General features: G+C 40.4%; 1 protein-coding gene across 1 annotated transcript; it reads right to left on the reverse strand.

Moving 5' to 3' along the window:
- Window positions 1-167: 167 nt before the first annotated feature.
- AUNIP (aurora kinase A and ninein interacting protein) lies at window positions 168-15,891 on the reverse strand. The gene is made up of 3 exons (XM_036914790.2): window positions 15,731-15,891; window positions 2,874-3,012; window positions 168-1,373 (listed from the first exon to the last, which is right to left on the reverse strand). The coding sequence occupies exons 1-3, from the start codon at window positions 15,833-15,835 to the stop codon at window positions 520-522; spliced, it is 1,098 nt and encodes a 365-aa protein (XP_036770685.2). The 5' UTR covers window positions 15,836-15,891; the 3' UTR covers window positions 168-519.
- Between the last annotated feature and the right edge of the window lie 656 nt (window positions 15,892-16,547).

The raw sequence follows: 16,547 nt of genomic DNA on the forward strand, positions 1-16,547 counted from the left end.
CAAAAATAACAAAACAAAACAACCACCACCATTCCAGGTTTGTCATCCCTGACCCTGTACACCTGGGCCTGGAAAGTTTGCCTTACCAATCAAATCAGGAATAACGGTCCCAAGTTCAGGTTGAGTGGATAAGATATCAGCGAGAGATTAAAAGAACACACATCCATAAGCAGCAGTGTCCCAGTCAGGCATCTGAAAGGGCAAAGAGATGGCTCGGTGCAGGCTGACTAACAGTAACCCCTCTTTAGTGAAAGGATAAGTGCCTGTCCTGCCGTCATAGACTTGTCACAGACTCAGAGGGAATCCACCAGCCACCTCTTCCTCAGGAAAAGGCACAATGGCAATCACACTGTCTCAACAAGTCACTTCACCTGCTTTATTTACACACAAAAAATGCTCAATGACAAGTTGCATTCCATATGTACTTCCTACCAAACACACCTTCCCCAGCCACAAGATATTTACCTGTTATCTCTGTCATTTCAAAGTACTATTAGATCCAAATTCTCACAAAGACATTTAGACATGGTGCCTGATAACCTGATTACCTTCAGAGTCCTGGGTAAAGAGGAAATCAGGCTGCAGATTTAACTGAGTGGGCCTACCCTGGCCCTGAGTCTGAAGGCTTTTAGGACACTTCCCCAAGCCCTGATTCCAGTTAGTTACATCTCGGAAAGGAGCTCTAGAGCTGTGGGCTATGACCCGCTGGCCCTGGGAATCCTCAGTGAAAAGCTGACTCCAGGAGTCCTTGTCATTCTTTTCACTGTCCCAGGAAAACACTGAAACAGGAGAAGGGCTTTGTTTCACGGATTCTGTGTTTTCTCCACTCCAGGAATCCCTGTATGTTTGGAGGAGGACAGGGGCCTGCCAGGTTTCTTTAGCAGACACCTTTCCCAGTTTAGTCTTGTCCAAGGGCTGATGGCCTTGGCCCCCAGGTGGCTTAATGTGTCTCCTCATACCCCTATAGTTCTTTTTCTTAGATCCATGAAGCCATTCCCTCTCCCAGGAAGAATCTTTCTCTCCCTCCTTTCGATCCAGCAAGCAAGAACTTTCCAAGTTCTGGGTGAAGGAACAAGCCAGTGAGGCTTTACTCTGTTCAGCACAGACGAAGGTGTCAGGCTGGAGTAAAGATAGCTCAGTCAAAACTGGGGTTCCCATTCTGTGGTGGCCAGAAGTCTGGAGGGACTGAGGAGAAAGTCTAGCTTCCTGGATGTCTGCAGGGGTTGAAGTGGCCAAAGGGGGTGCCATGCAATCATGCCCCAAGCCCTGGATGAGATGGTCTAGCTGGGTTGCATCTTTCTTCTTAGACTCTTCGTTGGCCTGACCTTCTACATGAGATGAAACACTCCTCTGGCCACCATCATTTGTCTTCCCTGTAAAAGAGACATGAGCAAATATTCTGTAGGAAAACTCTGCCTGGAGCAGGATTTAGTATCAACTATCACTACCTAGTGCAGGGGTCTTAAGACTCTCCATATACCTTTGTAGCTAATCTTCCTTCCAGTCTTTATTCTCTCTTGAATGGTATTTCTAAAATACAGATCTTATACACCCCTACTCACATATATAGATGTTTCCCGTGACCTAACAAAGTCAAACATAGTATACTCAGAACTCGGCTTACTTTTCTGCTGAGTTTTCATATGTGGGGCTTGTTTAACATAGGGCACATCAGTTTTACTTTTGTTTTTTATTTAATGTGTTTTCTGCTAAATAGTGATCCCGGCCAAATATATACTCCTGGATATTATCCTTTGAGAAACATGTTCAACACACATTATTTTTGTCATGTCCCACATTAACCATCCAACTCTTAAGAAATCTTCTGGTGACAGTACAAATATAGTACAAATATTCCATCCCCCAAATATTTCATGGGAAAGGGAATAAAAGACAATTAGGATGCTTAGTCAACCAGTAGGAAGGACAATAATAAGAAAGTTACCAATATCCACCCTGTCTGTTATATCAGCATGGAATGGATCCTGTTCTGCCTTAAGATAAGGACAAATGATATGGAATTCCCACTCCCCTGCAAACTATACCAAGGTCTAATTACAAACAATTAATTTTTTGTGCACCCCAACTCCCCAAAAAGAATTATCCTGCATGCTACGATTTGTGGAAGAGTTCCCAACTTTGCCTAAGAATTCCGTAGACTACAGAATACACAAGAATTTTGAAATGGGAAGAGTTTTTGAAAAAAATCTGTATTGTATCCTTTATTGTATCCTTATAAGAAAGAGGTGTTTTAAGTTTTTGTTTGGAGTAGGGAGAGTGCATTTTTGAAGGTTTATGCAAAGCAGTCCTGGGAATTGCATGGAGTTAGAGCTCTCCTCCCATGCCTTCCAGCTCACAGGAAGCCTGGGTTATAAGCCCCAGCCTGCTCTGAGGCAGCTGTCCCCTGAAGAGGGACATGTGAACTGCCAAAAGATGATGAGACACAAGCCAACTTTATACCAACCTTTCTAAGAAAAAAGCATCTTTGAACCTTGACTAATTTGAGAAACTTCACACAGAAATATCAAGTAATCCACGGACAACTCACTGTGGCCTATCCAAGACATATACCTACTTAATGGCAGGTCAATTCCCCTGTGCACCCCAACTCCCAAGTACACCTCTTCTTACTGTCAGGGAATACAAATATCTAATATTAGACTGAGCAAAACAGAACAAGAAAAGTTATGTTTGTAAAGTATGTATGTATATATTGCTTTTCAAAAGGGGATCATTTCTTGTGTTCTATAACCTTTTCTAATAGGTCAACTAAGCCTAACGCAACTAGTGTCGCCATTTCTCACAAATGTTCCAGCATGGAAGAATGCAGACTCCATTTTTCTCGCTGTATGCTCCTGGATGGGTCCCCATACCTGGCTGCAAGGTGAAGAAGGAAGTAATGCTGGTCTGCTGAACGCCTGTAGAGGGAGTTCTTTGAGTAAAAGAAATCTCAGCTGTTCTCTCTCCAGGAAAAAGTGTTAGCATTTTGGTGCTTGGCTTGACTAGATGTGTCTGAAAAGGAGAGAAAGAGTAACAGAACCTATTAATATCAAAACAGTGGCCACACAGGAGAGATTCAGCAAACACAAGGGACCCTCAGGAACCACACTGGACCCTTTGGATTCCACTCATATCATATTCTCTAGGTAGTTTTTGCTGTACCTCATCTTCTACCATTTCCTGCCATACTGATGGTGTTTGTTTTTCTTAGGAATCACATATTCCAACTACAGCCCAATCTTTCTGCTTTCCCATGGAACTCAGTCAGGCTGACTGAACAAATAGGATTTGTTCAAGAGATTCTAGGGAAGATGCTCTCTCCTTTATATTTAAAGATCATCAGTGCCTCCCTATCAGCAGCAGCAGTTGATACACTTTCAATACTTAAATAATCACATAGTGTTAAGAGCATAGCTCCAGAATCAAACAGCTTGGGTTCAAATAAATCCCAATTCTGCTGCTGATACCAGTTAGCTGTGTGACCCTCCGCAAGTTACTTAATCTTGCTGTGTCTCAATCTTACATGTGAAATGGGACAGTAAAAGTACCTATCCCACAGGGCAGTTACGATGACTTGGTGAGTTAATTTTTGTAAAAGGCTTACACATTACACAGTTCCTGGCATACAATGAAACAGACTCAGTCTTGCCACACTTTCATCTCAGGCTCCTTTATACTTCAGAGTGTGAATGAGAAGATGGGCCAAACAGGTTTGGGAAGTGAGTTTTGTCAACAAACTAAATATAACCTCATCCTTATTTAGTGTGATTTGTTTTTGTTTCCATTTGCTTGTTATGGAATGCCTGAGAAGCAGGGGTTATATTCAATTCAACTTGGCTGTGAAAGCTAAAGAATAGATAGTATTTGCCAATATCATGCTGCAAGTTGGAGACAGTCCTGAAATTTGAACCCAAATTATTAATTTGAGCCACAAAATGACTTCATTTCATTTTTAATTTGGAAATTAAAATATACTTTAAGTATTTAAAAGAAGAAATAAATCTTGGATGTAAAATTAACTTTCCACCACACAAAACTAGAAAAGATACATGCAAAAATTGATTTTAGGTAATGGACAACAGGCACTACAGGACCGTGATCCCTGAGAGAAAGAAAACAAAAGAGGTGAGCCCTGTGATCACCCTGGCTTTCTGCCTGGAAGCACTTGCCAGACCACAATGTACAGATAGACTTCCCAAGGAGAGCACTGCATTCTTGATGAACTGATTAGATTGAGATTGGAATTTGAGAAAGCTGAGGTGGCTGCTATTTGTGGCAGAGAAATACAGCTGACTCAAACAATGTAGGGATTAGGGGCACCAATCCCCCATGCAGTCAAATACCCACATATAACTTCTGACTCCTCAAAACTTCACTACTAATAGCCTACTGTTGACCAGAAAGCCTTACCAATAACATAAACAGTTGATTAACACATACTTTGTATTTGTATTGTATACTATATTCTTATAATAAAGTAAGCTAGAGAAAAAATGTTTTTTCAAATTGTTGCAATCTCAATAATTTTTTCCACTATATTGAAAAAACCCACATATAAGTGGATCTGTGCAGTTCAAACCTGTGTTGTTCAAGGATCATCTGTACATTTAGAAATCTACATAGGGATCCCTTTGGTCCATTACTGAATCCTAGGCTACACATGTGTTAGGTGACACCCCATAAGGCAAGACAAAGAAATGCCAGGAACTGCAATCTGGACAATTCCCAGAGCTCACATGAGGCTGGGAGAGATCCCCCTAGCCATAGAAGAGACCTCCTTGAACACCAGAGGCATTCAGCAGAGTTCTCAGAAGGATCATCCCTTAGCAATAGAACTAAACTAACTCTAGATCAAAAGCTATTCCAAACCTGTTAACACAGTTTAAAAGCAAGCATAGAAAGTATCAAGCTGATTAGCAATTAACTACCTGCCAAAAATTTCAATATTCTTTAAAGACAACAGAATCCTGACAAGCAACAATGTAGCACTCATAATGTCCAGCATACAATAAAAAATTACTACATATGTGAAGAAGCAGGAAAATATCCATAAGAATAGGGCAGGGGATGGGGCGGGGGTGTAGGTAATCAGTTAATAGAAACAGACCCAGAAATGTCAGGGATGACAGAACTAGTAGACAATACTTTAAAATAGTTACTATAAATATGCTCAAAGATGTAAAGGAAAATATGGAAATAATGAGAGAAATGAAAGATACAAAAAGTCACTAGATGGGCTTAATAACAGATTAGAGACTACAGAAGCAAATAACAGTTAACCTGAAGACACAGCATTATAAACTATCCAAATGGAGCAGAGAGAAAAAAAACTGCAAAAGAATAAAGCCTTTATAATCTGTGGGATATCAGGCATCATACATGTAATTAGATATCCAAAAAAACAGGGTGGAAGAGGGCAGAAATTATATTTGAAGAAATAATGGTCAAAACTTTTCCAAATTTTATGAAAACTACCAACTGTTACACTGTTTTTCAAAAATGGCCAATACAAGATCTCCCATTTCTCATGCTGCTCTTCTTAAAATGTGACCTTGCTACTCCTCCCAAGTGGTGAGGTCCATATTCCCTAACCTTGAACTTGGGAACATTATGAGTGCCTGACCAATAAAATATGATAAAAGTAACACTACATGATTTCCAAAACTAGATCACAAAAATGCCATGCACTTCTTTCTGTCTTGCTTTCTTGAGATGCTCACTCTTGGAACCTGGCCACCATGCTGTGAAGAAGCCCAAGCAGACACATACCTCTCAAAATTTTATGGGAGACACATCCTAAATATTCAAAAATATGTGAGATAGTATGCCAAATATTTGTGCACCTATATGCTTGGTACTGGGAAATTAGTGATGAACAAAACAGACTGTTTCACCCCTGGTAAAGCTTACAGCTTAAGGGAAAAAACAAGCAAACTAATAAGTAGTTACTGAAATTACTACAAGTATACTAAGTTGTATAAACAACACCTACAGTAAACTAAAGATTATCAGAAAAAGTTAAGACTTCAATTAACAGAATATCTGGGAATGAAGCTTTTCACCAAGTTGGCCATACATAACAGGAGTAGAAAGACATTCCTTCCTTAAGTCAGAGTGTTACTGCCCCAGTTATAGCTCTCTCAGAAGGTCCACGGCTTTAAAGATCTATGTTTTATCTCAGTCAAATATTAAGACTAAGTGAAAACACATCAGCTAGAACTGAGAGGGGCCCAGCTACAAAGTCTTCCATCCAATTATCCCTACCTCAGAATTAAAGGGAGGCCCTGTGCATATTACACAGTATAAAAAAGCATATCTAAAGGCAGAGCCAAGATGGCAACGTGAGTAGAGCAGCGGAAATCTCCTCCCAAAACCATATATATTTTTGAAAATTCAACAAATACAACTATCCCTAAAAGAGAGACCAGAAGATACAGGACAACAGCCAGGCTACATCTACACCTGCGAGAACCCAGTGCCTTGTGAAGGGGGTAAGATACAAGCCGTGGCCCAGTGGGACTGAGCGCCCCTCACCCCAGCTCCCAGCAGGAGGAGAGGAGTTGGGGAGTTGGAGCGGGGAGGGAGAGGAAGCCCAGGACTGCTAAACACCCAGCCCTAGCCATCTGCACTGGGAGCGCAGACACAGTGCGTGGGGTGCTGGATACTAGGGAAACGGGACAGGAAAACATGCAAGTGGGTCCCCGCAGCTGGCACCCCTGGGACAATGAAAGTAAGTGCATTTTGAAAGACTTAAAGGGACAGGAACCCCACAGCTGGACGAAAACATCCTGGGACACTTAGCCCAGCAGCTGGGAATCCCGGGGAACTCCAGGCACCCTAACCCCTGGGCGGCAGTGCAGCTCGGAGGCCCCTCACAGAGTTAAACAGCCTCCCGCCCTTTTCCCCTCTGATGCTGCTCTGCCATAGTGGAGCAGCAGCCTGAGGCAGCAGGGCAGAGCTCCTTTCACAGCGGCTGGGCAAGAATCAGACAACCAGTCTGCGCGCAGCTGCCCAGCACAAGCCGCTAGGGGTCGTTGCTCTCCCGGGAGAGGAAGGCCACAACTAGCAAGAAGGGACATTCTCTCAGCCAACACACGCGCCAGTTCCCCACAACTAACTCTGTTGCCATGAAAAGGCAGAAGAATTTGATACAGACCAGACTAACCCAGACATCCTCCCCTGAGAAGGAATCTGGGGAGATAGACCTAACCAATCTCCCTGAGAAAGAATTCAAAATAAAGGTCATAACCATGCTGATGGAGCTGCAGAGAAATATGCAAGAGCTAAAGGATGACATCCGGAAGGAGATTACAGAAATGAAACAATCTCTGGAAGAATTTATTAACAGAATGGATAAGATGCAAGAGGTCACTGATGGAATAGAAACCAGAGAACAGGAATGCATAGAAGCTGACGCAGAGAGAATAAAAGGATCCCCAGGAATGAATCAATATTAAGAGAACTGTGTGACCAATCCAAATGGAATAATATTCGCATTATAGGGGTACCAGAAGAAGAAGAGAGAGAGAAAGGGATAGAAAGTGTATTTGAAGAAATAAATGCTGAAAACTTCCCCTAATTGAGGGAGGAAATAATCGTTCAGACCACGGAAGTACACAGAACTCCCAACAGAAGGGACCCGAGGAGGACAACACCAAGACACATAATAATTAAAATGACAAAGATCAAGGACAAAGACAGAGTTTTAAAGGCAGCAAGAGAGAGGAAAAAGGTCACCTACAAAGGAAAACCCATCAGGTTATCATCAGATTTCTCAACAGAAACTTTACAGGCCTGAAGAGAATGGCATGATATATTTAATGCAATGAAACAGAAGGGCCTTGAGCCAAGAATATTGTATCCAGCACGATTATCATTTAAATATGAAGGAGGGATTAAACAATTCCCAGACAAGCAAAAGTTGAGGGAATTTGCCTCCCACAAACCACCTCTAGAGGGTATTTTAGAGGGACTGCTCTAGATGGGAGCACTCCTAAAAAGAGCACAGAACAAAACACCCAACATATGAAGAATGGAGGAGGAGGAAAAAGAAGGGAAAGAAATAATCATCAGACTGTGTTTACAACAGCTCAATAAGCGAGTTAAGTAAGACAGTAAGGTAGTAAAAAAGCTAACCTTGAACCTTTGGTAACTACAAATCTAAAGCCTGCAATGGCAATAAGTACATATCTTTCAATAATCACCCTAAATGTAAATGGACTGAATGCACCAATCAAAAGACACAGAGTAACAGAATGGATAAAAAAGCAAGACCCATCTATATGCTGCTTACAAGAGACTCACCTCAAACCCAAAGACATGCACAGATTAAAAGTCAAGGGATGGAAAAAGATATTTCATGCAAACAACAGGGAGAAAAATGCAGGAGTTGCAGTACTAGTATCAGACAAAATAGACTTCAAAACAAAGAAAGTAACAAGAGATAAAGAAGGACATTACATAATGATAAACGGCTCAGTCGAACAAGAGGATATAATCATTATAAACATATATGCAGCCAATACAGGAGCACCAATATATGTGAAATAAATAGTAACAGAATTAAAGGAGGAAATAGAATACAATGCATTCATTTTGGGAGACTTTAACACACCACTCACTCCAAAGGACAGATCCACCAGACAGAAAATAAGTAAGGACACAGAGGCACTGAACAACACACTAGAACAGATGGACCTAATAGACATCTATAGAACTCTACATCCAAAAGCAACAGGATACACATTCTTCTCAAGTGCACATGGAACATTCTCCAGAATAAACCACATACTAGGCCACAAAAAGAGCCTCAGTAAATTCCAAAAGATTGAAATCCTACCAACCAACTTTTCAGATGACAAAGGTATAAAACTAGAAATAAATTGTACAAAGAAAGCAAAAAGGCTCACAAACACATGGAGGCTTAACAACATGCTCCTAAATAATCAATGGGTCAACGACCAAATTAAAATGGAGATCAAGGAATATATAGAAACAAATGACAACAACAACACAAAGCCCCTGAATTCTGTGGGATGCAGCAAAAGCAGTCTTAAGAGGAAAGTATATAGCAATCCAGGCATATTTAAAGAAGGAAGAACAATCCCAAATGAATAGTCTAATGTCACAATTATCGAAATTGGAAAAAGAAGAACAAATGAGGCCTAAGGTCAGCAGATGGAGGGACATAATAAAAATCAGAAAATAAATAAATAAAATTGAGAAGAATAAAACAATAGAAAAAAATCAATGAAACCAAGAGGTAGTTCTTCGAGAAAATAAACAAAATAGATAAGCCTCTACCCAGACTTATTAAGAGAAAAATAGAGTCAACACACATCAACAGAATCAGAAACGAGAAAGGAAAAATCACGATGGCCCCACAGAAATACAAAAAATTATTAGAGAATACTATGAAAACCTATATGCTAACAAGCTGGAAAACCTAGGAGAAATGGATAACTTCCTAGAAAAATACAACCTTCCAAGACTGACCCAGAAAGAAACAGAAAATCTAAACAGACCAATTACCAGCAACGAAATTGAAGTGGTAATCAAAAAACTACCCAAGAACAAAACACCCGGGCCAGATGGATTTACCTCGGAATTTTATCAGATATACAGAGAAGACATAATACCCATTCTCCTTAAAGTTTTCCAAAAATAGAAGAGGAGGGAATACTCCCAAACTCATTCTATGAAGCCAACATCACCCTAATACCAAAACCAGGTAAAGACCCCACCAAAAAAGAAAACTACAGACCAATATCCCTGATGAACGTAGATGCAAAAATACTCAACAAAACATCAGCAAACCGAATTCAAAAATACATCAAAAGGATCATACACCATACCAAGTGGGATTCATCCCAGGGATGCAAGGATGGTACAACATTTGAAAATCCATCAACATCATTCACCACATCAACAAAAAGAAGGAAAAAAGCACATGATCATCTCCATAGATGCTGAAAAAGCATGACAGAATTCAACATCCATTCATGATAAAAACTCTCAACAAAATGGGCATAGAGGGGAAGTACCTCAACATAATAAAGGCCATATATGATAAACCCACAGCTAACATCATACTGAACAGCGAGAGAAAGCTTGTCCTCTGAGATCGGGAACAAGACAGGGATGCCCACTCTCCTCACTGTTATTCAACATAGTATTGGAGGTCCTAGACACAGCAATTAGACAAAACAAAGAAATACAAGGAATCCAGATTGGTAAAGAAGAAGTCAAACTGTCACTATTTGCAGATGACATGATATTGTACATAAAAAACCCTAAAGACTCCACTCCAAAACTACTAGAACTGATATCGGAATTCAGCAAAGTTGCAGGATACAAAATTAACACACAGAAATCTGTGGCTTTCCTATACACTAACAATGAACTAATAGAAAGAGAAATCAGGAAAACAATTCCATTCACAATAGCATCAAAAACAATAAAATACCTAGGAATAAACTTGACCAAAGAAGCGAAAGACCTATACCCTGAAAACTACAAGACACTCTTAAGAGAAATTAAAGAGGACACTAACAAATGGAAACTCATCCATGCTCCAGGCTAGGAAGAATTAAAATCGTCAAAACAGCCATCCTGCCCAAAGCAATATACAGATTTGATGCAATCCCTATCAAATTACCAACAGCATTCTTCAACGAACTGGAACAAATAGTTCAAAAATTCATATGGAACCGCCAAAGACCCCGAATAGCCAAAGCAATCCTGAGAAGGAAGAATAAAGTGGGGGGGGATCTTGCTCCCCAACTTCAAGCTCTACTACAAAGCCACAGTAATCAAGACAATTTGGTACTGGCACAAGAACAGAGCCACAGACCAGTGGAACAGAATAGAGACTCCAGACATTAACCCAAACATATATGGCCAATTAATATACGATAAAGGAGCCATGGACATACAATGGGGAAATGACAGTCTCTTCAACAGATGGTGCTGGCAAAACTGGACAGCTACATGTAAGAGAATGAAACTGGATCACTGTCTAACCCCATACACAAAAGTAAACTCCAAATGGATCAAAGACCTGAATGTAAGTCATGAAACAATAAAACTCTTAGAAAAAAACATAGGCAAAAATCTCATGGACATAAACATGAGTGACTTCTTCATGAACATATCTCCCTGGGCAAAGGAAACAAAAGCAAAAATGAACAAGTGGGACTATATCAAGCTAAAAAGCTTCTGTACAGCAAAGGACACCATCAATAGAACAAAAAGGTATCCTACAGTATGGGAGAATATATTCATAAATGACAGATCCGATAAAGGGTTGACATCCAAAATATATAAAGAGCTCACACATCTCAACAAACAAAAAGCAAATAATCCAATTAAAAAATGGGCAGAGGAGCTGAATAGACAGTTCTCCAAAAAAGAAATTCAGATGGCCAACAGACACATGAAAAGATGCTCCACATCACTTGTCATCAGAGAAATGCAAATTAAAAGACAAACAACAACAAATGTTGGCGAGGTTGTGGAGAAAGGGAAACCGTCCTACACTGCTGGTGGGAATGTAAATTGTTCAACCATTGTGGAAAGCAGTATGGAGGTTCCTCAAAATGCTCAAAATAGAAATACCATTTGACCCAGGAATTCCACTTCTAGGAATTTACCCTAAGAATGCAGCACTCCAGTTTGAAAAAGACAGATGCACCCCTAATGTTTATCGCTGCACTATTTACAATAGCCAAGATATGGAAGCAACCTAAATGTCCATCAGTAGATGAATGGATAAAGAAGATGTGGTACATATACACAATGGAATATTACTCAGCCATAAGAAAAAAACAGATCCTACCATTTGCACAACATGGATGGAGCTAGAGGGTATTATGCTCAGTGAGATAAGCCAGGCGGAGAAAGACAAGTACCAAATGATTTCACTCATATGTGGAGTATAAGAACAAAGGAAAACTGAAGGAACAAAACAGCAGCAGAATCACAGAACCCAAGAATGGACTAAGTTACCAAAGGGAAAGGAAGTGGGGAGGATGGGTGGGAAGGGAGGGACAAGGGTGGGGAAAAAGAAAGGGGGCATTACTATTAGCATGTATAGTGGGGGGGGCATGGGGAGGGCTGTGCAACACAGAGAAGACAAGTAGTGATTTTATAGCATCTTACTACGCAGATGGACAGTGACTGTGAAGGCGTATGTGGGGGGGACTTGGTGAAGGAGGGAGCCTAGTAAACATAATGTTTCTTCATGTAATTGTAGATTAATGATCCCAAAAAAAAAAAAGCCCACAAACACATGGAGGCTTAATAGCATGCTCCTAAATAATCAATGGATGAATGACAGAATAAAAACAGAGATCAAGCAATATATGAAGACAAATGAAAACAACAGTTCAACACCCCAACTTCTGTGGGACTCAGTGAAGGCTGTTCTAAGAGGAAAGTATATAGCAATACAGGCTTACCTCAAGAAACAGCAATCCCAAATGAACAGTCTAAACTCACAATTAATGAAACTAGAAAAAGAAGAACAAATGAGGCCCAAAGTCAGTAGAAGGAGGGATATAATTAAGATCAGAGAAGAAATAAAATTGAGAAGAATAAAACAATAGAAAGAATTAATGAATTATTTCTTTGAGAAAATAAACAAAACAGATAAAACCCTAGCCAGACTTACCGTGGAAAAAAAAAGAGAATCTATACACATAAACAGAATCAGAAATGAGAAAGGAAAAATCACTTTGAGCACCACAGAAATACAAAGAATTATTAGAGAATACTATGAAAAATTACATGCTAACAAATTGGATAATCTAGAAGAAATGGACAACGTTCTAGAAAAATACAACCTTCCAAGACTGACCCAGGAGGAAACAGAAAATCTGAACAGACCAATTACCAGCAATGAAATTGAATTAGTAATCAAAAAACTGCCCAAGAACAAAATCCCCAGACCAGATGGCTTCATCACTGAATTTTATCAAACATTTAGTGAAGACCTAATACCCATCTTCTTTAGTTTTCCAAAAAGAGAAAGAGAAGGGAATACTTCCAGAATCATTCTATGAAAGCAGCATCACTCTAATACCAAAATCAGGCAAAAACACCACAAAAAAAGAAAATTACAGATGAATATCCCTGATGAACATAGATGCAAAAATACTCAACAAAATATTAGCAAACTGAATTCAAAAATACCTAAAAACATCACCCATCATGATTAAGTGGGATTTATCCCAGGGATGCAAGGTTGGTACAATATTCGAAAATCCATCAACATCATACACCACATCAACAAAAAGAAGTACAAAAATCACGTGATCATCTCCATAGATGCTGAAAAAGCATTTGACAAAATTCATCATCCATTCATGATAACAACTCAACAAAATGAGCATAGAGGGTAAGTACCTCATCATAATAAAAGCCATATATGACAAACCCACAACCAACATCATACTTAAGATCAGGAACAAGACAAGGATGCCCATTCTCCCCACTTTTATTTAACATAGTTCTGGAGGTCTTAGCCACATCAATCAGACAACACAAAGAGATAAAAGGCACCCAAATTGGTAAGGAAGAAGTTAAACTGTCACTGTTTGCAGTGACATGATAATGTATATAAAAAACCCTGAAGAATACACCAAAACTACTAGAACTAATGACTGAATTCAGCAAAGTTGCAGGATACAAAATCAATACACAGAAATCTGTTGCATTCCTATATACTAATGATGAACTAGCAGAAAGAGAAATCAGGAAAACAATTGCCTCAAAAAGAATAAAATACCTAGGAATAAACCTAACCAAGGAGGTGAAAGACCTATATGCTGAAAACTTCAAGACACTCATGAGAGAAATTAAAGAAGATACCAATAAATGGAAACATATCCCATGATCATGGATAGGAAGAATATTGTCAAAACAGCCATCCGGCCTAAAGCAATCTACAGATTCAATGCAATCCCTATCAAAATACCAACATCATTCTTCAACAAACTAGAAGAAATAGTTCTAAAATTCATATGGAACCACAAAAGACCCCGAATAGCCAAAGCAATTCTGAGAAGGAAGAATAAACCTAGGGGAATTATGCTCCCCAACTTCAAGCTCTACTACAAAGCCACAGTAATCAAGACAATTTGGTACTGGAGCAAGAACAGATCCATGATGGGAAGTGCCTGAGAGTTCTCCCTCTTAAACTTACTACTCAAATGTCGCCTTACACTTGTTTCTAAGTGCTATGTACTTTCTCTCTGACATAATGACACTCCAGAAAGGTCCCTCCTGGCACTAAGGTGCAAAACCATACACTATGGATAACCTGACTCTTGATCTTGATCAGCAGTGCTTTCAGAGCACAACCTTAATCAAAAGGGCAAAATGTGAAAATTAAAAGGGAAACCTCACTAAAGTGGAGTCAGGAGGCCAGGGGAGCCATATCACTCCAAGTCAATTATAAGAATTGTAAATTATAGACCCCAATTTTAGAATCCACAACAGGAAGGAATCTCAATTACAGGCCCCAACAGGGAAAAATGTATATTGCTCTCCTACAAGAAAATGACAACCCCAGCTACTCAGCCTGAGAAACCTTCAATACCCTGAACTCTTGCTTTTCTCCAATGGACTTTTGTTCAAAACAACCCCTCCCAACTTCCTCCCCCTTCTCCATAAAATAAAGTTCCTCTCCTTTGTTTGTTGGACGAGCCTATGGTTTTGCTGTAACTTGAATGCCTTAAACTGCAATTCTCTCCTATTCCTGAATAAACCCATTTTGCTGGTAAAATAACTGTTTTCTTTTTAAGGTTAACCCAAAGAAAACAAAAACACCAATTCAAAGAGATATATGCACTGCTATGTTCATTGCAGCATTATTTACAATAGCCCCAATATGGAAGCAATAGCAGCGATATAGAAACAACCTAAGTCCATTGATAGATTAATGGATAAGGAGGATGTGGTACACACACACACACACACACACACACAATGAAATATTTCCCAACTATAAGGAATGCAATCTTGCCATTTGTGATAGCATGGATGGACCCAGAGGGTATTATGCTAAGTGAAATAAATCAAACAAAGACAAATATTGTATGACTTCACTTATATGTGGAATCTTAAAACAGAAACAGACCCCTGAATATGGGAAACAAACCACTGGTTACTGGAGGGATATGGAAGCAGGGCAGGCAAACTAGGTGAAGGCGATTAAGAGGCACAAACTTCCAGTTATGAAATAAGTTAGTAATGGGGATGTAATGTACAGTATAAGGAATATAATCAGTAACACTCAAATAATTTTGGTGACACAGTAACTAGAGTTACAGTGGGGATTTCATAATGTATAAAAATACCGAATCACTATGACATACACCTGAAACTAATAGGATATTGTATGTCCATTACACTTAAAATAAAAAAAGAAAGAAAAAAACCTCCTCGGAGCAAATTTTCTCTCCACCCTCTCCCCATACCTCGAAGCCTTGCTGTCCCAGTCTCCATATCCATCCACAGACTGCCTGCCTTCCGCCATTTTCTCTCCACTCTTTCCCAAACCCCATTTTTCACCCTTTTTCAGACTCCCTCTCACCAATGACATCCCAGAGCTGTTCCTTTCTCGTCCCCGACTTTGCTTCCATTACCTCCCGGTCCCCCAAACTCCTCCTTTCTCCTGCCGGCAGGCCCCTAGCTCCCTCACCCACCCTCTCGTGCCCCAATGTCCCACCTGAGCTTTCCGCTTCTTCAGCGCTGCCGCGTCCAGCCACACGCCGCAGGCCTCCTCCTCGGGGCCCCTCCTCCTCATGGTGTCTGAGGAGACCAACCAAACCATCGACTCCGGTTCGGCCGCCTCAGGGAATGGCCGTAACCGACTCTGCCACCGTTCAGATCTCCCGCCAACGCCGGGGGCGGGGCTACGCCGTTGTCGGCCCGGCGCAGGCACCGCCCCCAGCGTCAGCTCCACCCCGACCCAGGCTCCGCCCCTCCCCTAAGCCCAGTCCGGCTCCTTAACCACCACCGCTATGTGTACGTAGAGCACCTTTCTTTATACCAAAGATTTCCTGTCCTTTCCGATCTTCGCATTCGAGAGTTGCTTTCTGGAAATTATGCTGTGTGCACGCGTTCGCGACATTGCACGAGGAAGGTGCATTTTATTTTTGCTGAGTTGCACTTTCTTACTATAAACAAATAACTATTCCCTGGCTCAGGGTTTTCCCAGGCTCATGGTTGAATCCTCACAGTCCTTCCGAAAGGAAGGTGGAGCAGAACCTCAGGTCGGCCTTCTTCAAAGCTCACTCAGCACTACCCTAAGTGGTTGTCATACACTCAAGTTTATGAATTAGGTTTGAAACTAGAAAAGAAAAAAACTCTAAGCATAATTATGAAACCATTATGGAAGAGGGTCTAGAAAACGTTAAGTAAAATGAAAGCTAAAAATTTGAAGTTGAGAACTAGATTCCAGTGCCACCTTAATCGCTTATGTGTGACCTCGGACTTTAGAAGGATCACATGAGGTAACACTTGTGAAAGTACTTTGTAAATTC

The sequence above is a fragment of the Manis pentadactyla genome, chromosome 4, assembly GCF_030020395.1.
Source record: "Manis pentadactyla isolate mManPen7 chromosome 4, mManPen7.hap1, whole genome shotgun sequence".
NCBI lineage: Eukaryota > Metazoa > Chordata > Mammalia > Pholidota > Manidae > Manis > Manis pentadactyla.

Coding starts and splice junctions, on each gene's coding strand:
- AUNIP (XM_036914790.2), bottom strand. CDS start 15,835: ATGGTTTGGTTGGTCTCCTCAGACACCATGAGGAGGAGGGGCCCCGAG. Junction 3,013..15,730: donor TGAAGAAGCGGAAAGCTCAG/GTGGGACATTGG, acceptor TCTCCTTTTCAG/ACACATCTAGTCAAGCCAAG. Junction 1,374..2,873: donor CTTCTTCACCTTGCAGCCAG/GTATGGGGACCC, acceptor TCTCTTTTACAG/GGAAGACAAATGATGGTGGC.